Source organism: Sapajus apella, unplaced genomic scaffold (genome assembly GCF_009761245.1).
Source record: "Sapajus apella isolate SASKATOON/1434 unplaced genomic scaffold, GSC_monkey_1.0 scaffold26, whole genome shotgun sequence".
In the NCBI taxonomy this organism is placed as follows: domain Eukaryota; kingdom Metazoa; phylum Chordata; class Mammalia; order Primates; family Cebidae; genus Sapajus; species Sapajus apella.
This window is the reverse complement of record NW_022436966.1, coordinates 5,345,951-5,370,119: the sequence shown is the minus strand read 5'-3', so window position 1 is coordinate 5,370,119 and position 24,169 is coordinate 5,345,951. Positions and strand designations below refer to the sequence as shown.

The 24,169-nt window shown below is 37.1% G+C and overlaps 1 protein-coding gene across 2 annotated transcripts in view; it reads right to left on the bottom strand.

Annotated features, from left to right (window-relative positions):
- Positions 1–3,935: 3,935 nt before the first annotated feature.
- PPP3R1 (protein phosphatase 3 regulatory subunit B, alpha) overlaps positions 3,936–24,169 on the bottom strand; it is a 74,124-nt gene continuing 53,890 nt past the window's right edge. Inside the window, exons 1-5 of one of the 2 annotated variants that reach the window (XM_032291920.1) lie at positions 14,432–14,979; positions 14,027–14,203; positions 12,744–12,803; positions 11,950–12,134; positions 3,936–6,083 (exon numbers count right to left, since the gene is read on the bottom strand). In XM_032291920.1, the coding sequence (XP_032147811.1) occupies positions 6,036–6,083; positions 11,950–12,134; positions 12,744–12,803; positions 14,027–14,203; positions 14,432–14,465 (504 nt within the window). In that variant the 5' untranslated portion in view covers positions 14,466–14,979 and the 3' untranslated portion in view covers positions 3,936–6,035. Of the gene's footprint in view, positions 6,084–11,949; positions 12,135–12,743; positions 12,804–14,026; positions 14,204–14,431; positions 14,980–24,169 lie in introns of those variants that run through there. The other variant, XM_032291918.1, reaches the window with a different exon arrangement.

The following is a 24,169-nucleotide window of genomic DNA, read 5'->3' as shown; positions in this document are numbered from 1 at the left end:
ATGATGACCCCTTCTTAATACTGGGTAATGTGAATAATTTTTTGTGGGGGGACCAGGTCCGACTTTGTCACCCAGGCTGGAGCGCAGTGATGCAATCTTACATTGCTCACAGCAACCTCTACCCTGTGGGTTCAAGTGATCCTCCTACCTCAGCCTCCCTAGTAGCTGGGACTACAGGCATCCACCACCACACCCAGCTAATTTTTTGTAGAGATAGGGTTTCACATGTTGGCCAGGCTGGTCTCGAACTTCTGACCTTAAGGGATCTTCCTGCCTCAGCCTCCCAGAGTGCTGGGATTACAGGCATGAGCCACCGTGCCCAGCCTTGATTTGTGAATATTTGAGAGGTCATAAGCAGTTGTTTTGGCTGTATTATACTGTATGAATCAGTAAGAGCTCATCTTGGAACCTGTTTTGCAGTTTTAAAAACTGAAGAATTATATCACAGGGTTGATATGAATAAAGTTTTATTTTTTAAATGATCATTTAAAGAAAGTATACATAACCAATGTTAGATATACAGATGCTTCTCAACTTACGATGGGTTTATGTCCAGATAAGCCCACTGTGAGTTGAAAATACCAAAAGTTGAACATCATAGCTTAGCTTACCCTAAAAGTGCTCTGAACACTACATTGGCCTACAGTTGGGCAAAATTGTCTAATACAAAGCCTATTTATAATAGTGTTGAATATCTCATGTAATTTTTCAAGATTACACTGAAAGTGAAAAACAGAATGGTTGTGTGGGTACTTGAAGTATGGCTTCCACTTAATAATTCTAAAATTGAAAAATAAGTTAGAACCATCCCAAGTCTGTTTCCTCTAAATAGTAAAGGTGAAATGATAAAAGAATGGTTTTCTCACCCAAAAAACTGTTCTATAAATGCAGATTAGCTCATTTCTGCCTGTTTAAATAGTATATGATTATTTTCTGTATTGTAAAATGGAAGCAACTTAATTAAACATGACTTTGATAATTCTCTTGTGCATCTCTAAAACCCTTGATGAAAACATGTAAACTTCAGTGATGGGAGTATTAGAAAGTTCATGTAAGAACTAAAACATTGTTAAGCTTGTTTCCTTTGTATCAGTTAAATGTGCCACTGTTTAAGATAGTTTGTACAGTGCATGGGAAATTTGTTCATTTATGCTTTTTTTGCAAAATACTTGAGAATCCAACTGAAAATTGCTGAATATGTCCCACCTCAAATTATTTTTTGTCCTTTGGCAACACCAGCATGGAGCAAGGATGTGTACAGTGATACCAGATCCCTTTACTCATACCTTTTTTAAAAGACAAACACTTGGGACTTTTTTATTCTGAGTCTGTACAGGTTTCCAGAGGCCTTTGCCTACCTTCACCCTTCACCCAGGAAGTTCTGTTCAAAATTGTGACTACCTAGTATACTTTCCTGGGAATGGGTCCATGCCTGCAATCAGGTTTTCCAAGCACTTGGACTGCATTGAACCATTGCTAGGTAACCATAAATGTTTTGAATCAACTTTCAAGGAACAGAAGCAGGAAGTTAAAAGCATCGGCCAGGCGCGGTGGCTGAAGCCTGTAATCCCAGCACTGTGGGAGGCCGAGGCGGGTGGATCACAAGGTCAAGAGATCGAGACCATCCTGGTCAACATGGTGAAACCCCGTCTCTACTAAAAATACAAAAAATTAGCTGGGCATGGTGGCGCGTGCCTGTAATCCCAGCTACTCAGGAGGCTGAGGCAGAAGAATTGCCTGAACCCGGGAGGTGGAGGTTGTGGTGAGCCGAGATCGCGCCATTGCACTCCAGCCTGGGTAACATGAGTGAAACTCCGTCTCAAAAAAAAAAAAAAAAGCATCATTTCAATTGGGAAAATATGGGTTCTCTGTATGAAAGGGAAACATTTTGGTATTGTCCAAATTACTTCCTTTATCCTTTATTATATCTTGTGTAATTACAACTGTAATACAAGAGAGCAAATATATTTTCGTAGCAGCTGCTAAGATTTGGAATGCTGAACTTTGCTTTAAGGACTTGCTTTACTCCCCCGCCCCACTTAGTTAAGTGTTTGTATCTCCTGTTCCCCAGAGTAGTAGTACTACTTGGGGCTTTTGAAAGGGAGAGAAAATGTTAGAGGGGAACTCAACTAACTCTTGGGATGGAAAGGAGTAGAGGTAAGAAACTTGAGTATCATACTGACAGTTGATCTTAACAACCTAGATCAAATACCTTCAATTAAACCCTTCTCTAAGGCCAAGACAACTAAGTCTAATACTTCCAACCTTATGTTTCTATGGCACTTGTCAAGCTATATTGTAATTATTGTGTCTGCCTGCCATCCTAAGGCCTCTTATGATTTTGGATACTCAGTATCTGGTACAATTCCTGACATACACTTTACATATATATTCATTGATACATTGCCAGGGGGATGGGCCTGAGAGAAGAGCATTTTCTTAGGTATTTGTGGCTGACAAGGGAGGAGACCCATGGGGGTTCCTCCTAGTCACTCCCTCCAGAAAATCTGGGCTCGAACTCTCATGCCACCTAGAATAAGATGGTAGATATGAAAGAAAGCTCATGCCCATTGGATAGTCATCTTGTCTACTTTTACAACTGTTAGAAGTAGGTTTAAAAAAAAAAGTTGGGTGCAGTGGCTTAAGCCTGTAATCCTGACACTGGGAGGTCAAGGTGGGAGGACCGCTTAAGCCCAGGAGTTCAAGACCAGCCTGGCAACATAGCAACACCCTGTCTCAACAAAACAAAAACAGCCAAGCACTGGCATGCATCTGTGGTTCCAGCTACTCTGGAGGCTGAGGTAGGACTGCTTGACACCGGGAGATTGAGACTGATTGCCACTGCACTCCAGCCCAGAACAGAACAAGACCCTGTCTCAAAGAAAAAAAAAAAGTTTGAGTGCTTAAATCCGTCTACTTGCTTAGGCTTAACAAACCTTTACTCCTGGGATAGTTTTTGCACTCCAGCCTGGGCAACAGATGAGTCTCACTCTGTTGCCCAGGCTGGAATGCAATGGTGTGCTCTCAGCCCACTGCAACCTCCACCTCCCAGTTCAAGCAATTCCCTGCCTCAGCCTCCTGAGTAGCTGTGATTACATGCACGTGCCACTATACCCCGGTGTATTTTAACAACTCACAGAACCCATTGCAACTAGTGCATACCTGGCAATACAGATGTTTTGGATGTAAAACATCCTCAACCCATCTGGGCCAGGGATGTCATTTGCGGGAGCATTTCAAGTGCCTATTGCACATGACGGACATGCAGTAGGGACTAAAGTTGAATAAATGAAAGCCAAGTTACTGAATAAATGGAATCTCAAAAAATACCGATTTTACCTTTTATGCAATGACAAAGTACTGAATAGCATTTATTATAAAATCACAACCTACATAAACAGGGTATCAAATTAATTAAGTACTTACTGAGTAAACACTGAGAGCTAAAATTCTGGACAACTAGGCTGGGGCTATCAGTGAACAAGAAACAAACCACTACCCTCGTGGAGTTTTCATTTGTTTTATTCAGTAGTCAGGGAAGACAAAATATGTAAGTAAACCGTATCAGAAAAAGATAAATGTATTTTTAAATAAGGTAGCCAGGACAGTTCCTTTTGAGCTAGGACATAACTGAACAAACATCTGTGAAGTCATTAACCATGGGATATGGGGAAGGAAAAGGAGCAGAAAGGGACAGATAGCGCAAAGGCCTAAGACGGAAGCAAACCCAAGACTCCAAGTACCACAGGAGGCTAACAGGGCTGGAGCAAAGAGGGTGAGTAGTAAGGGAATTCATGGGGACAGCAGGGAGTACTACAGGAATTTGTAGGTTTTTATAGAAGATTAAATGTCACTTTATCAGACTTTTTAAGAATTTAAAGGACTAGGGGGAGAATGCCTCTCCTTGTTATGGAAGGACATCAAAGACCTCTGAATACATTCAAGCAAGTTTCAAATATTTTATTTTCTTATTCATACAGTATGAAGTTTTCTAAGATCCCACAACATGACGTATCATGCAGAAGAAAAACTAAACATTAAACATAAACTGCCCCCTCCCTTGCCCACCCCCACACACAAACTAAAAAAAAAAGAAGAACCCTCATTCCCCGGTAAGGAAATAATGTTTGCACTATTTTTTTTTTTGTAACGCCAGCCAAGATATGCACAAGCAAGAGAAATAGAAAGCATTTGCTAAAATATTTGTAACAAATACTTATGTACAAAAAATTCACAAAAGACTAGTTCCCCCTTGAAGCAGAGCACATGGCAGTTGACACTGGAACAGTTCAAACCGCTGGCTGGGATTATAAGCCATGCCACTGATCCAGAGGAAGAAAGTTACATGTAGTGGAGATTTTCAGTCTCAATGAACATTAACGTTTCCAAAGTTTGGCAACTTTATCTTTTAAAATTATGCAAATTATGTAAACAAGAGTTACATTTTAAATTGATCTACATGCAAAACTCCATGTCATGCAAGGACACCAAGCACCGGGATTTTTCTCTCACAGACAGAGCCCATGATGTGCAGCACTCAGTTGAAGGAACAGCGATGGCAGGCAGGTGTGCTCAATTTCAGATTCAGTCACCTTGATTCAACCTGCCCTTTTCCACTGATTTTAAAACCAGTTTTTATAGAAAAACTATAAAGGGAAAGACTACTGTCATAAAAAGCTAACCAAAATGTTTTTCTTCAAGCCAATAGTACCTTTGCAGAAAAGGGAAGGAATAAGATCAAATGGTAGAACATGATACACTACTTTTATATCACACAAATTTATTGAGTTATCCATTACCAATTATATGGGCAAATTTAAAAAAAACATCATGCATTCTCTATCCCTCATGGTAAAGAAATTTTAAGAGGTATAAATTTGGATAAAATTTTGCTCTTCTGTGGCATATAGATTAGCAAGATTTCTCACATTTAAACCACAAATATATATGGGTATTTAGATACATACATATTAAATATCACCAGTTTTTTAGATTAGCTGCAAGTCTTTTGAAACACAGAAGGGAAATTCATGATTCAAACACAAGTTTAATGACAAATTATTTACCCATGTAATCAAACAAATGGATATTCTAAGCAGTTACATGATCACTTCAGGTATTCTTCAGTAAGTGATACATATGATAAATCAGGATTGCCTCAGACAGCTTCTGGCCTTTATGTATAAAATCACAATTAGCACTTACATTACTGAGGGACATTTAATAAATGCAATGACTCCTAGTTACAAAGTAACAGAATGAAGCAGCCATAAGCACTGTGCAGTTATTATATGAACACAGGAACTAGCTCTTGGCAGTAGCAATGAACTAGACTTTCTCCTCAAGCAGAGGTGTATTAAAAGCTGCTCAGCAATGAGTAGTCGTCCCTGGAAATATATTCGTAAGTATAAATAAAGTTACAGACTCTTTTTGTTACAAAATTGTAATTAAGGTAAATAATAGGACATTAACAAATGCTTTGTCAATCTCAAAGGAGAAAGCACAGGAAAAGGAAAATAGCTGGCCTAAACACCCGGCTCCAATTGTACAGTCTTCTATCTATATATAAAACTGTGTGAAATAAAAGTAAGGACGTTTTATGTTCTGCTTGGCACTTTTGTACTCTATTGTTTTGTTTCTGAATCAAGTATATTAAATTAAAGCCAACCTACTACATATATAGAAAGCTACATATATCTATATATAAATATTTACATATGTATATATAGATACTTTCTTGTTATAAAAGATGAAGAAAAATAAATTAAAAAGCCAACCCCTTCCCTTTCTCCACCACATTGATATGCTCTTTTCATGGTGCTGTCCTTCAGACTTTAAAGTGCTACACTGAGTTATTGAGAGAATTAGAGTTCAATAACACTTAGTTGGCTTCATGAGGCTCATGTTGGAAAATGTGGCTTCACAGAGAAAAATACTTCCATTTAAATACACAGAGAGCATTGCTGGACGTCTTGAGCAGATCTTCAGAGATGGAGAAGAAAGCAAAAGTGTTGGGTGGTACTCTCTGATAAGAGTCACACATCTACCACCATCTTTTTGTGGATATCTAGGCCACCTACAACCTGCAACAGACAGGAACAAATCAAGCTTAATAATATTTTGAGAAACTCCTCATTTGTGGTCTAACTACTTCATCAAACTACAATTAAAAAAATATATACTACTTTAGCTATATTCAGAAGGTGAATTTAAAGACAGAAAAACAAAACAACAAAACTTGAGTGACCTCCAGTTAGAATTATCATTTCTTTCTCCTAGGACAACCAGGCATACTTTTTGTGTGTGTTCTTGTACAAGGGACAGACAGTAAATATTTCAAGTTTTGTAGGCTACATGTAGTTTCTTTCACGTTTTTTTTTTCAAAATGACACTTAAAAAGGTAAAAATAATTCTTAGTTGAAAAACAGACATAAACAGGTCATATGAGGGCAGGGTCTGGTTTGCTCTGCAGTTTGTCAGCCCTTACATTTCATTAGTTTAATATTACACAATAACCAGACATTATCACAAAACTGTCCTCACATTCAAACTGTTCTAGAAATTTTTAAAAGTACCAAGTGAATAAACATTTCTGCATATTATTTTTCTGTAGAGTCAAATACATGTAGTTATATACATCTCAGTGAATACTGACATGGTAATATGAAAGTGTAATATCTTTATCATTTGGGGGGAATGTTTTATTACATTTAATCTACATAAAGAGAATGCCAGGTCATAAATGTCCACAGTTTGATGAAATTTCACAAAGTGAACACCCAATAACCAGCATCCAGACCTTCCAGTCACCAGACATCTCCCCTCCTCCCACCCAACACATAAAACACACACACACACACACACACCCCTCCCCAGTAACTAGTATTTTCTGCTTTTAAATATTTTATAAATGGAATCTCTTTCATGTCTGGCTTCTCTCAACTTTGTGCTTGTGAGATTAATCCATACTGTTATGTACACTTGTATCTAAATTATTTTTTAATTCAAACTAAAAAATAGCCCTTTTATTTGAAAAGTAAAGCATAAATAACCAATTAATTCTACAACTCCTGCAGTGAAAGAAAAAGCAGTTTGCCACACTGCCCTCATTCTCTATTTGCTTTTATGCAGTGGCAATAATTTAAAGTTTTCAGCTGACTTTCACTATTTACCTCCAGGTCTCCAAGTAACTGCCTATCCACCACAGAAGAGGAAGATTTTTAGCTTTCACACACTTCTCTCCCCTCTATCTTCTACCCTATACACTTCCCAAACTCTGTACCATTCCAATGGCTTTATCTTTATTTTCATTAGAAATTCAGCATTTTTCAGCTGGGTGCGGTGGCTCATGCCTGTAATCCCAGCACTTTGGGAGGCTGAGGTGGGCAGATCACTAGAGGTCGGAGTTCAATACCAGCCTGACCAACATGGTGAAACCAGGTCTCTAATCCAAAGGAAAAAACAAAAAACCCAGCATTTCTCATTGTTATAACTATGCAATACAGCTAAACACAACCATATACTATGATTACTTTATTTTTTTGTTGTTTTGAAAAGGAGTCTCGCTCTGTCGCCCAGGCTGGCATGCAGTGACGCAATCTCAGCTCACTGCAGCCTCCACCTCACAGGTTAAAGCAATTCTCTTGTCTCAGCCTCCCAAGTAGCTGGGACTACAGGTGCATGCCACCACACCCAACTATATACTATGATTACTTTCTCTTTCCTGCACATTTGTTTGGTACCAGTTAATAACTGATCTTTCCTTTGCTAGGTGTTCTACATAATTACAATTCAACCCCTAACTTTTGTTCTAAGTACATTCAACTAAAAATATTATGTAATTCTATCAATTTTATTGTCTTGAAGGCACTCTTTGAGCCTTCCAACCTGCTATACTTTAGACTGTTTGTCTCCAGGCCTATCACCTCTGGTTCTCTTCATCATATTGGGGGCCCCTCCCTCTCATGCTGGACCCTCTGCTTCCTGGATCCTACATTCTCTACTTTTTGATTTATGACCTTCTTGTATTGGAGCACATCTTCCAGAAGTTTCCAAAATGAGAAGGACTTACATACCTAAAAGTGTCTTTCTATTACCATTTAATTTAAGTTTATAGAGAATTTTAAGTTGGAAATAACTGTCGCTCAGAATTGCAAAGGCAAAATATGCTCCATGTTCTTCTGGGTTTTCAATACTGCTACTAAGAAATCTGGTGCCATTATGACTCTTGGTTGTTTATACCAAGCCCCCTCTCACCCCTCCACCCTACCACCCTAGCTCTTTGGAAATCTGTAGAACCAGTTATTTGTTCCCACTGTTTCAACAATATTTCATAACAGTGTGCCCAGGTCCAGATTATTTTTACAGACTATGCTGGATGCTCCATAAGCCCTCTCAGAAAACACATTAGTTTTGGCTTTGGAGTATTTTCTTGATTCATTTTTGATGATTTCTTTCCCTCCACTTTCCTTCTGGAGCCCCTAGCATTCAGGTAGTATGACTCCGAAAATAAGTATCTAAAATTTCATTTCCAAGAGCTCTTTTATATATTATCCACCTTTGTTTCAAAAGCTCAATATACACTATCCCCGAAGATAATGACAGGTTTCAGTTTTGCCTTTTAAGTTTTTACTGCTCTTGCCTAATCTGTTTGTTTAAATTTATTTTTTTTTGGACTTGGTTTCATCTCTATATTCCATACATAGAGGTTTCTTTCAGTGTCTTGTGATACTTGGCTTTGCTTCTGTAGAAAGGGCACTGGAACTCTGGGTACATGATGGGGCTGTTGACTGAGAGCCACACTTTGAGTGATCTGGTAGCACCATTTCTTTAGGGAGATAAGATTTTCTAAAGAGGGCTCTTTCCCATCTCTTGCCTAGACAGTGTTAAGTCCAGCCACTAGGGAGTCAGGAAGTCAGGTACAGAAGAAGGGCAGCAATGTCAATATGCAAATATGCTTACTATCCACTTAAGTTTCCCAACACATACACCCCATCTCTGCCTCACATTTCCCGACCTGGAGACTCTCTCCAGTCTCTTGATATGGTGCAGGACAGACAGCTGTCCAGCTGAACAGAGAAGGGAAGGAGATCTAGAGTTCCAATTCCTTCTTAAAACAGACTTAAACCAATCTTCTGTTTTTAACTTCACTTTCATCCTCACTTCCAGTTGCTTGTGCCAACAATTTCTGAACCTTTCATGGATTCTCTATTATAACCTAGGTTGGTTCTCAGATTTCCAAGCTGACAGAGATTAGAATCATTCTGCTAGGTTAACCATTCGACTTTCTAAATTACCAAATTTAGATACTGTCTTCTCTGCTCATAACCATTTCTTTTTGTGAGTTCATAACCCTTTCTTTCTAATTCATTTCATTTTATTGTAGTTTGGGGAGTAAGTGAAAATAAATACATGGGTTCAATCCATCAACTTTAAGCCTGTCATTAATCATTTGTAAGAATTACTTGTATATGTTAAGTATTCTGAAAATTTTAAAGTACACATATAGTTTGCAATCTTTTAAAATGACTTCCAATCTTTCTCTTCTATAGCTTGAGAAGCCAAAATAAAAAGAATTCAATGAAATCAAAGTTACAAGTGCTTGATTAATGTTTAGAAAAGCTGGTTTTAAATACACAATGAACATTTTTCTCCCCTCATAAACTATGCCCGTAAAAAATACAAGCAAAAAGCGGCCAGGCGTGGTGGCTCACACCTGTAATCCCAGCATTTTGGGAGGCTGAGGCAGGTGGATCACAAAGTCAGGAGTTCAAGACCAGCCTGGCCAAAATGGTGAAACCCCGCCTCTACTAAAAACAAAAAAATTAGCCAGGCGCAGTGACGGGCACCTGTAATCCCAGCTACTCAGGAAGCTGAGGCAGGACAATCGCTTGAACCCAGGAGGTAGAGGTTGCACTAAGCTGAGATTGTGCCACTGCACTCTAGCCTGGGTGACAGAGCAAGACTCCATCTCAAAAAACAAACAAACAAACAAAAAAAACAAGCAAAAGGCAATTGATTACAAATACTGGAGGCCAGACATAGTGGCTCATGCCTATAATCCCAATGCTTTGGGAGGCTGAAATGGGACAATCGCTTGAAGCCAAGAGTTGGAGACCAGCCTGGGCAACATAGCAAGACCCCATCTACAAAAACTTAAACTAAAATAAACACTGGAAAATAAACTCAAAACTTAGCTTATATTTTCTTTTTTTGGGGGGGGGGATGGAGTTTCGCTCTTGTTACCCAGGCTGGAGTGCAATGGCGCGATCTTGGCTCACCGCAACCTCCGCCTCCTGGGTTCAGGCAATTCTCCTGCCTCAGCCTCCTGAGTAGCTGGGATTACAGGCACGTGCCACCATGCCCAGCTAATTTTTTGTATTTTTAGTAGAGACAGGGTTTCACCGTGTTGACCAGGATGGTCTCAATCTCTTGACCTCGTGATCCACCCGCCTTGGCCTCCCAAAGTGCTGGGATTACAGGCTTGAGCCACCTGCGCCCGGCCTAGCTTATATTTTCAATATAGATAACTGCATTATTTCTATATATAAAATGTTTTAATTCCTTCCACTGATAAGTGATACATTTATATATATATAAATATATACATACACGTAAAAGATATATGTGTGTATATATATTCTCTCTTCCAATACCATTGAAGCTAAGAACTTTCCATTTATTTTATTCCCCTAAGGCTTAGAATCTCTTTTTTTTTTTTTTTTTGAGACGGAGTTTCGCTCGTTACCCAGGCTGGAGTGCAATGGCGCGATCTTGGCTCACCGCAACCTCCGCCTCCCGGGTTCAGGCAATTCTCCTGCCCCAGCCTCCTGAGTCGCTGGGATTACAGGCACACGCCACCATGCCCAGCTAATTTTTTGTATTTTTAGTAGAGACGGGGTTTCACCATGTTGACCAGGATGGTCTCGATCTCTTGACCTCGTGATCCACCCGCCTCGGCCTCCCACAGTGCTGGGATTACAGGCTTGAGCCACCGCGCCCGGCCCTAGAATCTCTTTTCTTTCTTTTGAAAACTGGCTATTTATTATGGCACTACCAGCCTGGTCTCACATCACAATCAACCATATGCCAGTCCATAGGAGTCCTTCAGTGATCCTTGGCAATGGTGAAAGAAGCGAAATGGAAGGAACAGCAAACGCTTGCAGTAGTGCCCCCTGGGAGTAGTTCAGTGTCTTAAGTCTCAAACCCATCCAAACTCTTCCAAAAAGATGCAGTCTGTTGTTTACACTACGGTGCCACCCTACTTTTTAAAAACAAAATAAAAAGATGGTTTTTGTTTTAGGATAGTATGAACTTCTACTTAAAAGGTTAAAGTAGCTAAATGTCAGTTCTTGCATAACACACAACAATCAAACTGACTTGTTTTTCCTTGTGTGATTTAAATTTAAAAACAAAAAGGAGGAAGAAAACCTTCCTATAGAGACAATCATTACTAACAGAAAAATTTCAAAAATATTTGTTACCTTTGTCTCTATATGCTCTAGTTTACTCTAGTATCTCTAGCTTACAGTTTAAAATGCTTCTAACATATCAAAAAAGCTAATATCTTTGCTATCTTTGCTTTTAGGGCAGAGATAGAGAAGAGAAACTAAGTGGTTGTGGTTGTGCTTCTGTTCAGAAGCAATGAGTGATTAAATGAACCTGAAGAGTATAACCTAGTTGTAATTTGAGGGGCTACCAACAGTAAGTAAAGTGGTATCCCTGTGGCATTTGCTCAGAGGATCACTGACAATGTTAATTCTTGAGAATAATCATTGTTAATTACTAATAATTACAACAAAGAACATATTTCAAAACAGAATATAAGCAATTAGGAAAAATCAAATATATAGATTTTCAGGACAAAATAGAAGAAATTCTCTATTAAGTGCTTTTCAAAATATGTTGCTGAAACATAACTAATGGAAGAACCATCTCTTTTGTACTTACAGCACAGAATTCTTCAAAGGATATTCTTCCATCTCCATCCTTATCTGCATTTATTATGGTTTTGTCTACAATTTGCTGTAACTGTGTATCTTTCAGATTGTTCCCCACCATCATCTTCAATACCTGGAAGAGTTCCCCATTGGAAATATAGCCATCTTTATCCATGTCATAGATACGGAAAGCAACTAAAAAAAGGGAAGGAAAATCAATTGCAATTACAAGGCAATCACAAGTAAATACTTTCAATAAGAAAGAAAATAGTAAATTGACAAACAACAAAATTATGATTATGAGGATGTCTCCTTCCTAAATATACAGTTGTCCTTAGGCACAGTTTAACATAGCTGATTAAAAGTATGGGCTTTGGAGTGAAGACTACCTGAGCCGATTTAGTATAGCTTAGAGTAAGTTAACTATCCTTTGCTAAGCTTCAGTTTCTGCACAGAAAAAAACTATGTATAATAACTCCAACCTCTCCAGTTCTTTAGAACATTTCTTATTACTTTCACTAAAAAAATCTCTTATTTAAATTACGTATGTAGCTTATATGGCTGTTTTCAGTAGAAAGAAATTGTTTTCCTTCTATCCAACTAAAAGCAGCAATGGCACATTATTCAAATATAGTAGTTGCAAATGTCCTAAAAGGATTTTCACCAGAATATAAAATTTCTGTTATGTCTATGGATCTGGAATAAAAGACATCTTTTCCATTATTTTAAAAAATATTTTATAATACAGTATGAAATGACGGTAGTGTAAGAGTGAGAATGAAGTCAGTGAAGAAAAATACTTACACCTCAACTTCTGCTCCTTATCTCCTTTGACACTGAACTGAGAGACTCCCTCAATGAATTCTGAATAAGAGTTAAAAATGTTCACAAATCAGAACTTCCAGTTTTTTACACAGAAAAACATATATACCTTACGTAGCCACAAAAGGATATTTCCTTGCTGCAAAACAAAAGTACTACTAGCAACATTTAAAAATTAAATTCCCAAATTTGAAACCTCAACAAAGTTTCTCTGTAATTTTTTATTTGAACTTGGAGTTCTCTAAGGTCAATCAATTTGAACAAATATTTGTTAAGTGCAAGACAAAAGAACACTCAAAACATATTCTTTAATTTGTTAAACTCTTTCCTCTTGGAATATGGCTATAACAAGGAGCTTTAAAAAAACACTATCAATTATTCGGACACAACAAAAGTAACTTAGGATTTCTGTTCCAAAATTGTAAATCACTTAAATATGCTGTTAGAATTTTCATGACAAAAATTCATTTTTCTTCACTGCCTGATAAGCACTAAGTCATAATCAGTTTTATATCCTTCCACTTACAATTCTGTTCTCCAAACTAAAATAACAGAATGTACTGTCAGTTCCCTAGTGAAATGTTTATTTGCTTGTTTAAAAAAAACTGGCCAGGTACAGTGGCTCATGGCTGTAATCCCAGCACTTTGGGAGGCAGAGGCAGCTGGATCACTTGAGATCAAGAGTTTGAGATCAGCCTGGCCAACATGGTGAAACCCCGTCTCTACTAAAAATACAAAAATTAGCCAGGCATGGGTGGCACAAGCCTGTAATGCCAGCTACTCGGGAGGCTGAGGCAGGAGAACTGCTTGAACCCAGGAGGTGGAGGTTACAGTGAGCCAAGATCACACCACTGCACTCCTGCCCTGGGCAAAACAGTGAGACTCCATTTCAAAAAACAAAACAAAACAAAACAAAAACAAAAACAAAAAAAAAAAAGAAAGAAAAGAACTTGCAACTTCTAATATTGAATATAACAATATATAGTATTGCCCTAAAGTGAGATTAATTTTCTAAAAAGAAAGGAAATACTGAGTCTCCCCCACTTTTTGGTAGATTATCCTAAAGAACAACTTATTTATAAACCACAAAGTGAAAGATCCTAGTTCATTAAGGTGCATATGCCACAGATGTTGAGGTTTTAACATAATTTATTATTGTAAGATCACAAGTAATATAAACACATTTTTGTTTTTACACAGAGCTATAGGAATACACATAGGTTACCTAACTTGAGATTAAAAAAAAATAATAACTATTTTCTTACCTTTAAAGTCTACTTCTCCATTCCCATCTGTGTCGAATATATCTATTACTCGCTGTACTAAGGGATTCTGTTGTAACTCAGGCAGAGACATGAACTCTTCCACACTCAAAGAACCAGAATTGTCCAAATCGAGCTTCTTAAATCTCTTTCCTAGCCTTTTAATTTCATCTGCATCAACTAAAAGCAAACAAAAAAGGTAGCAAGAAATTAAAAAAATTTTCCCAAATCCTTTCTAATGGGCAGTAGCAAGATTTTGAAAAAATTTAATAATAGTTATAGGGGAAATAAAATCCAAAAGTTATCCAATAGTTTAATTTCCAATTTGATAAAAAGAGGTACATATTATACTGTTGACTAATTTCTTCTAATAGAGTAAGTACAACATAAATATTTGTATTTGGTTACCTTTCTGTTTGTTTGCATCTGCCATTACATACATCTGCTGTATGCTGAGTCTCAAGACATTGCAGTTCTGATAATGTTAAGCTGATCATGGAGGTTATACAAGATATTTCAGGACTGACAATGCTAAGCTGATCACGGAGGTTCTACCAGACAGGCTGAATCAACCTCTGCTCTGTTCTGTACTTTCATTTTCATTTTTCTTGTTAAATTTTAATTGACTTTATTTCTAATAGTTCATGACTCAAAATCCAAAGGGTATTCAAAATTCAAAGTTTCCCTGCTTTCCTACCCCGAGATATCCATTCCCTTTCCCTGAAAGCAATGCTGCCAGTTTCCTGAATATTCTTCCAGAGAGACTTTGCAAGTATGAGCAAATAAGCCAGCTTTTACTTAACAACCAAATAGCTAACAAAATTCACTTATCAACACTTTAAAAGAGAAAGAATAACTAAAAAGAAATGTTTACATTAGTTTGTAAGTACTCTAAATAAAAGTTCAGTGTCAGATCTCTTATATACGTTCTTGAAAAAAACAAGTTAAACGGTTTTCTTCTGAATTACATCATTTTCATTTCTTTAAAATATCTAATATACGTAAGTAATTTTGATCATGACTTAACAGAAATAACACTTACAAATATATTTTTAAAATTAAATACACCAGACCAGGCACAATGGCTCACGCCTGTAATCCCAGCACTTTGGAAGGCCAAGACAGATGGATCACTAGTGGTCAGGAGTTAAAGACCAGCCTGGCCAACATGGTGAAACCCTACCTCTACTAAAAATACAAAAATCAGCCGGGCATGGTGGCATGCACCTGTAATCCCAGCTAGCAGGGAGGCTGAAGCAGGAAAATTGCTTAAACCTGGGAAGTGGAGGTTGCAGTGAGCTAAGATCACGCCAATGCATTCCAGCAATCAATCAATAAACATATATTAAATACAACAACTTTTAAAAAGAAAATTAAGAAGGTAAATGTTATACTGTCCATAAGTATATATGTATCATGGCCCACAAGGCTAGAAAAGAAGAAATACAAGCTGTTTTGACAGTCTAAATATATGGCATCCTCACTTTAAGAACGTAATAAAGTATGTATTTTAAAATATAAATTATATTAAAATGGAGAATGACAATTATCTATACTATCAAAGTAAAAACTGTAACTGCAAGATGATGCTCTAATATGAATTAGTTCACACATAATTGGTAAAGAGGAAGGAGAACAGTATTGTCAGTATTCACAGAAATTTCATAGGTTCACAGGGATTTTTCATAGTATGTTATAAAGGAATCGGGCAAGTTCCTTAAAAACACACACACACACACAAACAAAAACCAACAACCTCATATATGAAGACCTTAAGAAAAAAATAGTGCAAAGAGGTATCTTCATTTCAAGAAAACACGTTTAGTGGCTTCAAAAAGCTCAAGGCTTCTATCATTGTTAGGGTGTCTGGTGAAACCTGTTGTAAAGACACAGATGAAAGTTGTTTTTATGCTACCCCTTACCCCTAGAAACTGTTAATAAAGGCAGCCATATACTGGCTCACTATTAAATTGTAGAAAAGTAGTTTCTACTAAAGCAAATAACTTCAAGAACCATACCTCAAAAGAAGCCAAGCCCCCATTTACGGCTCATCAGTGATGGGCTGTGTATGGTGTTTTATTTTTAAAGAGTTAATTTGTACTTGTATTTTTAATATCATTATTATGTTAATACTGTTACAGAGCTGCGTAATTTGAATGGCCTACTCTATCCATATTTGTCCCAGATATGATTTCATGGCATGTGAGGTTTTCTGGAAAACATGTATCAGAAATGCTGTGATTTAATGAAAAATTTATCTAAATAGTGCTGCAAACAGAAAAATACATAAACAGTCATGAGTCACTTAACAATGGGGATATACTGAGAAATGCATCATCATTAGATTTTCATCACAGTGTGAATATCAGAGTGTACTTACACAAACCTAGGTGGTACAGCCTATTACACACCTAAGCTATATCTGTACAGCATGTTACTGTACTGAATGTTGTAGGCAACTGTAACACAATGTTAAATATTTGTGTATCTAAACATATCTAAACATTAAAAAGGCACAGTAAAGGTATAGTATGAGAATTTTTTTTATATAGTATACCTATATAGGGAACTTACCATGAAAGGAGCCTGAAGGACTGGAAGCTGCTTTGGGTGAGTCGGTGAATGAGTGGTAAGTTAATGTAAGGGCCTAGGACATTACTGCAGACTTTATAAACTCTGTATACTTAGGCTACATTAGGCAATAGGAATTTTTCACCTCCATTATATTCTTATGGAACCACTGTGTATACGTGGTCACTGACCAAAAATTATTATATAGCACATGAATGTATATAAGCAATCTGATCAAAAGTTCAAATAAACATTTCATAAGCACATCAACTACATAAAGCATTTCATCCCTCTATTAAAGAGCATTCCTTCTTCAATGGAGTATGTGACATAAAAGGAAACTGTTCAAATAAATCTTATTTCCCCATTTTCTATCTATGAAATGACATACCCATACTCTTGAAAGAGAAAAAATGTAACGAAAGTCCTACAAATGCTTTCACTTATTTATTTACATGTCTCCTCCAACTCAGGGCAGAGTCCATGACTTTTTCATTGGTGCTCTGAGCATCACATATAACAGGCGCATAATAATAGTTTTAATAATGTTTTAAGTGTTAATAAGTATTTCAAATTTAAAACTTATTAAAATGTCATCAGTATTTAAAGTAAAACCACTAGCTAACCAGGTACCAATCAGCAAACCATTCACAACAGTTTCACAAAGTTCATAGATTTTGCTGAATAGCTACCCTCTCCATGCTTGCCTTAATTTTTTACACTTATGCCAAGGATTATTTTCTTCTTCCAATCTTTAGTTTTGCTTTAGCTTACAACCACAGACTAGGAAAGGTGATGGGAAAATTAAACACAGATCACTAAGGTGATCTATTATGAGTGGATGAGAAAAAGACAATGTCTCCACACACTTTAAGGGGATAAATCAGGATCATTTTCTCCAGGCTGTATGATTAATGGGAAGAGAAAAAGCAGAAATGTAGTACTATAATATTTATGCAGACTATTTATCAGAGTCTATATATTGACGCTGGGACATAAATTATAGTTTAGAAAGTTGTTTATCAAGAAACTGAAATTGAGGCACTTAAAAAAGGATGATGTTTTAGTTACAAAAATCCTCTAATCCAGAAGACAGCATTCCAGTCTTAATAAATGAATAAAAAATATTAGGAATATTTGAGAATAAAGAATCATTAAATCAAATAAATATATTTGGTTCAATCCATCTTATTTACACTGCCAACAGTAATCTTTCTAAAGGGCAAATTCAGCCAAATGGCTAGCTCCTGTGCTTTACATTTTCTAGTGGCTTTCTAATACAAACAAGATTAAAAAGTCTAAAGCCCTTGACAATATTTAGCCTCAATTTAAACGTCCATCTTATCTCTTTTCCCATTTCCTTTTCTTTGGCGACAATGCTTTTGGTACAACTCTGCTGTAGATTTTATACCTCCATTTCCTTATAAACCCCCTGCTGGACTGTCCTTTCATGAATTCTCCATTTATGAGACATCTATCAATTTTTCTCTGATAAAAGAAAGGGGTTTGTTAATAATGATTTATCTTATAGTTGTATCATTACCTCACTCTCTGGCAAAAGCCCTTAGAAGCAGTAGTTAAAAATTTATTTACTTTCTCTTGTTTTAATATCTTACAAAATATTATAAAGTAGTTGATACTTGTTCTGGATGAGCAGTCAAAACTTTCCTCACAAGGCAAAGCAATGTGCCAGTGATCACATTTTACCTTGACAATAAATGACTTCTTAGAAGGCCCCTTCAGTATATGACTAGGAGGGAACAAGCTCTATCTACATTCTCACATACCCCATGTAGCTAAAACTGACCTTGAGTGAAGAAGCCAGTGCAGTGTGTAAGGAGGCAGTATCTTTTCTCCAACCACTCATTTCCTCATCTCCCTTCCCTCCTTTTTTTTTTCCCCCCATTTATTTATTTTATTGCATTTTAGGTTTTGGGGTACATTTGAAAAACATGCAAAATTGTTGCATAGGTACACATGTGGCAGTGTGATTTGCTGCCTTCCTCCCCATCACCTACATCTGGCATTTCTCCCCTTGCTAGCTCTCCCCAGCTCCCCACCCCCCACCGCCCCTCCCCTATTTCCCCCCAACTGACCCCAGTGTGTAGTGCTTCCCTCCCTGTGTCCATGTGTTCTCATTGTTCAACAACTGCCTATGAGTGAGAACATGTGGTGTTTGATCTTCTGCTCTTCTGTCAGTTTGCTGAGAATGATGGTTTCCAGGTTCATCCATGTCCCTACAAAGGACCCAAACTCATCGTTTTTGATGGCTGCATAATATTCCATGGTGTATATGTGCCACATTTTCCCTATCCACTCTATCATCGTTGGGCATTTGGGTTGGTTCCAGGTCTTTGCTATTGTAAACAGTGCTGCAATGAACATTCGTGTGCACGTGTCCTTATAGTAGAACGATTTGTAATCCTTTGGATATATACCCAGTAATGGGATTGCTGGGTCAAATGGAATTTCTATTTCTAGGTCCTTGAGGAATTGCCACACTGCCTTCCACAATGGTTGAACTAATTTACACTCTCTCCCTTCCTTCCTTTCAACTAGGATTACAATGATGAGTCAGACAGAATAAATACTCAGTATTTACTATCTAGTTGAGGCTGAGCAACTAGAGGAATCCATACCTAAATATCCAGAATATTTTTAAATGGCTAGCTTGGAAAGCAACGCCATAAAAAAATTTTAAAGCCAAAATCTAAGGAAGTTAGCTTTCAGAAACAAATGGCAAAAATAGTTATTTTAGGTATCAAACAAAATGATTTATTTGGTCATTACTGTCACCGGAGAAGCAGTTATTTCAATACTTCCACTTGCCAGCAATGCTGCTGTGTTGCAGTAGAATATTAGAGCATGAAACAGAGTTTTAATTCTTGAAATATTAGCATTAGCAATCACCTACAAACTGGGAACAGATCTCCAAACATAGATCAAACCCATCCTGCTAGCACCATTAAATTTAGTTTCAGTATATTCATAGAAGATCAGCACGTAGCACCTGTTAAATACTGAAGAACAAATTCCAACTTTCAGTGCCACCTTTCATTAAATATATTTTGTTTCCTATTGCTTGGGATCAAATTCCCTTAAAAGAGATGGACAAAAACAAACAAACCTCACCCTCTTGACTCATCTTGTGACTCAGAGATACTCTTTTTCATATGTTTTGCCAGGTTGAAATTCATGTTATTTTTCTACTTTTTGGAAAAACAACTTTGGGAGGAATGCCTTAACAGTTGAAAATGCCTACACATTCAATTGAAATTATATTAGACAAAATATTAAAATAATCTTCTCAAGTCATACACTGTTAGCTAAAATTTAAGCAAGGTGGCAAAAACTTAGGTATTTTAGTCAGAGTTTACAAGGTATAAAAAGTTACTAATAAGGAACTGGTGGACTGTTTATACAGAAAACAAATTACTGTTGAGACTTTACCTTGATCATGCATTCTGACGGTTCTCAAGGATAAATGTGAAATTTAGATGGTAACTCATCTTAACAAGTGACTTCAAAAATCTTATAACATTAGCTACCATATAAAAGTATTAAGAACTTGCTTTTAGAGGGCTCATGTTGCTACACGAAACTTTAATATTTTCAACTGGACATATTAATACTGCAGCAATATAATACTAATAGAAATGAAAGGTTACCTATTCATTCATCATCCTTTCGGATGATGAAACATACATCATCTCCCTTTATTACATTTATATATTTCTCTCGTTTAGAAAAAAGGAATATAAGAAACTTCAAAATAGTAAAGAAGAGATCACCGTCTTCTGGTTCTGAAAGCATTCCTATTAATACATACACACCAAGCTGCTATTCAACTGTTGGGATTAAAAGTAAAAACAACTTAAAGAAGTGTAAACTGTTTTAGGTGATGCTAAAGTTTTTTGGAATGAAAAGGAAATGAAATAAATCAGATTGGTAGAAAAATAAAACTTTCCTCAAATTTTAGCCAATTCCCAATAATTGTGTAGTAGAAAACAGCACCAAGACTACTGCTTCATCAGGAAACACTTTTACTAGCTACTTATAAATAACTTATTACCTATTAATACACCAAGTGATTTAAAATGAAATAAAGCAAGTCTCTCTAAATTCTAACAACAATATTCTGAAAGAAACAACTAAATGTAATGTGGGATCCAGGAGAGAATCCTAGAAAATAAAAAGAACACTTTGTAAGGTTCATCACTTTTTTCACTCACATATGTGGTTTAATATTCTTTAGCCAATGTTAATTTCTTGATGTTGATAACTGTACTATAATTATGTGAGATGCTAACATTAAGGGAAGTTGGCTGAGGAATATTCAGGAATCTTTGTAACCTTTTTGTACTTTCTCCTATGTCTTCGTTCCAATTTGTGATAAATCATTCTTAACTGTCTTTCATGACCTTGAAACTTTTAATCCAGTATTTTGTAAAACTTTCCTGAATTTGAGCTTCCTGTTTTCTCATGATTAGAATGCACTTAGGCATTTGGGGTAAGAATACCATAGAAATGATATTGTGTCCTCCAGTAGACTGTATCAATGGTCTCGTGACATCAGTATGTCTTATTACTAGTAATGTTAACTTTGGTCACTTGGCCAAGGTGGTGGTTGCCAGGTTTCTCCACTATAAATCTACTATCTTTTCCTTTGTAGTTAAAAAAATATCCTGGGGTGGGAGCAGGGAAATACTCTATACAAATACTCTTTTCTCCTCAAACTCTAACCTAATTTTGGCATCCACCAGTGGATCCTGTCTGCCACATTTATTACTGTGGTATTTGCCTAATAATTTTATTTTCCCCTCTTTCTTTCTACATTAATTGGGATGGTTCTGTAAAAAAATACAAAACCAAAACTAGTGCCTTCTCCATGGGCATGGACTCATGAGTATTTTAGTACCTGAATTAAAATCCAATACTATCATTATTTATTTTGTTAGTCAAATTGTTCCAGCTTTGGTCTTCAGATCTTCAGGTTGGCTCCTATGTGGCTTTTCAACAATCTTTTTTTTTTTTCAGTGCTTCCTAAATTTCTGGAACCATAATATGTTCAAGGCTTCTCCCAACTATATATATTATTTCTAAGAAACGACTCCCCAGTCTCTTTTGTATAGCAAGAAATTTAGAACCATATTATAGAATGAAAACTATTAAAAAATACTACTCCAGTACAAGACCTCAGAATTTCTCTCTTAGAGGTATTTTGGAAAAAAGACATCAGACATGGCAAAATTATCTATGGAGAAACTTGTACTGAATAACTCTTGTGAAGACCAATACAAGAAAAAAATCTCCTAGTGTTATCAACAGAAATTACTGAGAAGTTTTTCAACATGAAGATTAACTTAAGAACTTTACAAGTTTTTTTTTTATAAAGACGTCTCCTAAAAAGGTAATGGCTGTATTTTCATGTGACCCCAAAGAGAAGTAAAATCCACCAGGGGGCGCAGTAGATAAACCTTCAAAATGAGCTCCAAAAAATTTTCCAATTTTATAATGGTCTTGCGTACCAACTAGAAGTATAATATTTACATTCTGCACAGAATAGTTTGACTCTCAAATGAACAAAGCAAAGAAAGCACCCTACCAATATTATGAGAGACTTGAAATAGTGCAGGTATCACCACCAACAAAAGTAGTCTCAAATTGTAATAAAAATGCCTTTTTTTTTTTTTTTTTTTGACATGGAGTCTCACTCGGTCACCCAGGCAGGAATGCAGTGGTGTGATCTCGGCTCACTGCAACCTCCGCCTCCTGGGTTCAAGCAATTCTCATGCCTCAGCCTTGAGTAGCTGGGATTACAGGCGTGTGCCATCACGCCCTGCTGACTTTCGTATTTTTGGTAGAGACAGGGTTTCACAATGTTGGCCAATCTGGTCTTGAACTCCTGACCTCAGGTGATCTGCCCACCTGGCTTCCCAAAGTGCTGGGATTACAGGTGTGAGTCACACCTGTAACTAATTTGGCTGGATATGAAATTCTGGGTTGAAAGTTCTTTTCTTTAAGGATGTTGAATATTGGCCCCCACTCTCTTCTGGCTTGTACGGTTTCTGCTGAGAGATCTGCTGTGAGTCTGATAGGCTTCCCTTTATGGATAGCCTGACCTTTCTCTCTGGCTGCCCTCAATATCTTCTCTTTCACTTCAACCCTGGTGAATCTGGCGATTATGCACCTTGAGGTTGGTCTTCTTGAGGAATATCTTTGTGGTGTTCTCTGTATTACCTGGAGTTGAATATTGTCCTGCCTTGCTAGGTTGGGAAAGTTTTTCCTGAATAATATCCTGAAGCGTATTTTCCAGCTTGGATCGATTCTCTTCGTCACATTCAGGTACACCTATCAAATGTAGATTAGGTCTTTTCACATAGTCCCATATTTCTTGAAGACTTTGCTCGTTCCTTTTTATCCTTTTTTCTCTAATCTTGTCTTCTCGTTTCATTTCATTAAGTTGGTCTTTGACCTCTGATATCTTTTCTTCTGCTTGATCAATTCGGCTGTTAAAACTTGTGCATACTTGGCGAAGTTCTTGTGTTGTGTTTTTCAGCTCCATTAATTCACTTATATTCCTCTCTAAATTGTGTATTCCTGTTAACATTTCGTCAAACCTTTTTTCAAAGTTCTTAGTTTCTTTGCATTGGGTTAGAACAAGTTCTTTTAATTCCCAGAAGTTTCTTATCATCCACCTTTTAAAGCCTGCTTCTGTTAATGGAACACAGTCTTTCTCTATCAGGCCTTGTTCCGTTGCTGATGAGGAACTATGATCCCTTGTAGAGGGAAAGGCATTCTGACTTTGGGTATTCTCAGCCTTTTTAGTATGGTTTCTTCCCTTCGTTATAGATTTATCCATCTGTGGTCTTTATAATTACCGTCTTTATAGTTGGGTCTCTGAGTAGACGTCCAACTTGTTGATTCCTGGTGCTAAAATCTGAGCAACCGATTGCGCCGGCCAAAACAGTGGCATTAAGATTGATGGTGCTTTTCTGACTCTGCACCAAGAACTGCCGCACTAAGGCAGCGGCAAAACTGCCTCGCCGGCCACAAGAGTGGCGCTGGCGACCCGTAGGACTCCTCCGCTGGGAATCTCCTGGTGCGTGAGCAACAAAAATACATCTCAAAGTGTGGCATCCTCTCGTTCTCTGCGCTTTCACTGGGAGCTACAATCCCGAGCTGCTAGTGATCAGCCATCTTGGATCTCTCTCTCATAAATGTACTTTAAAAAGCAAAACCTTTCAATATTAATGAAACCCAATTTTTTCTCTTTATGACTCATATTTTGTGTGTATTAAAAGTCTCTGGCCATCCTTGGTCATGAAGATTTTCTCCCATGTTTTCTTTTAGACATTCCACTGTTTTATGTTTAAATCTATGATCCATGTTATGCTTTTTAAATATATGGTATATGTAGAAAGACAGATGATGTTTTATTCCATACAGAAATACAGCTGTTTTGTTGAAAAAGCTCCCCTTAATTGGCACCTTTTGGGGGGAGGAATATATATATATATGTGTGTGCGTGTGTGTGTGTGTGTGTGTGTGTGTGTGTGTGTGTGTGTGTGTGTG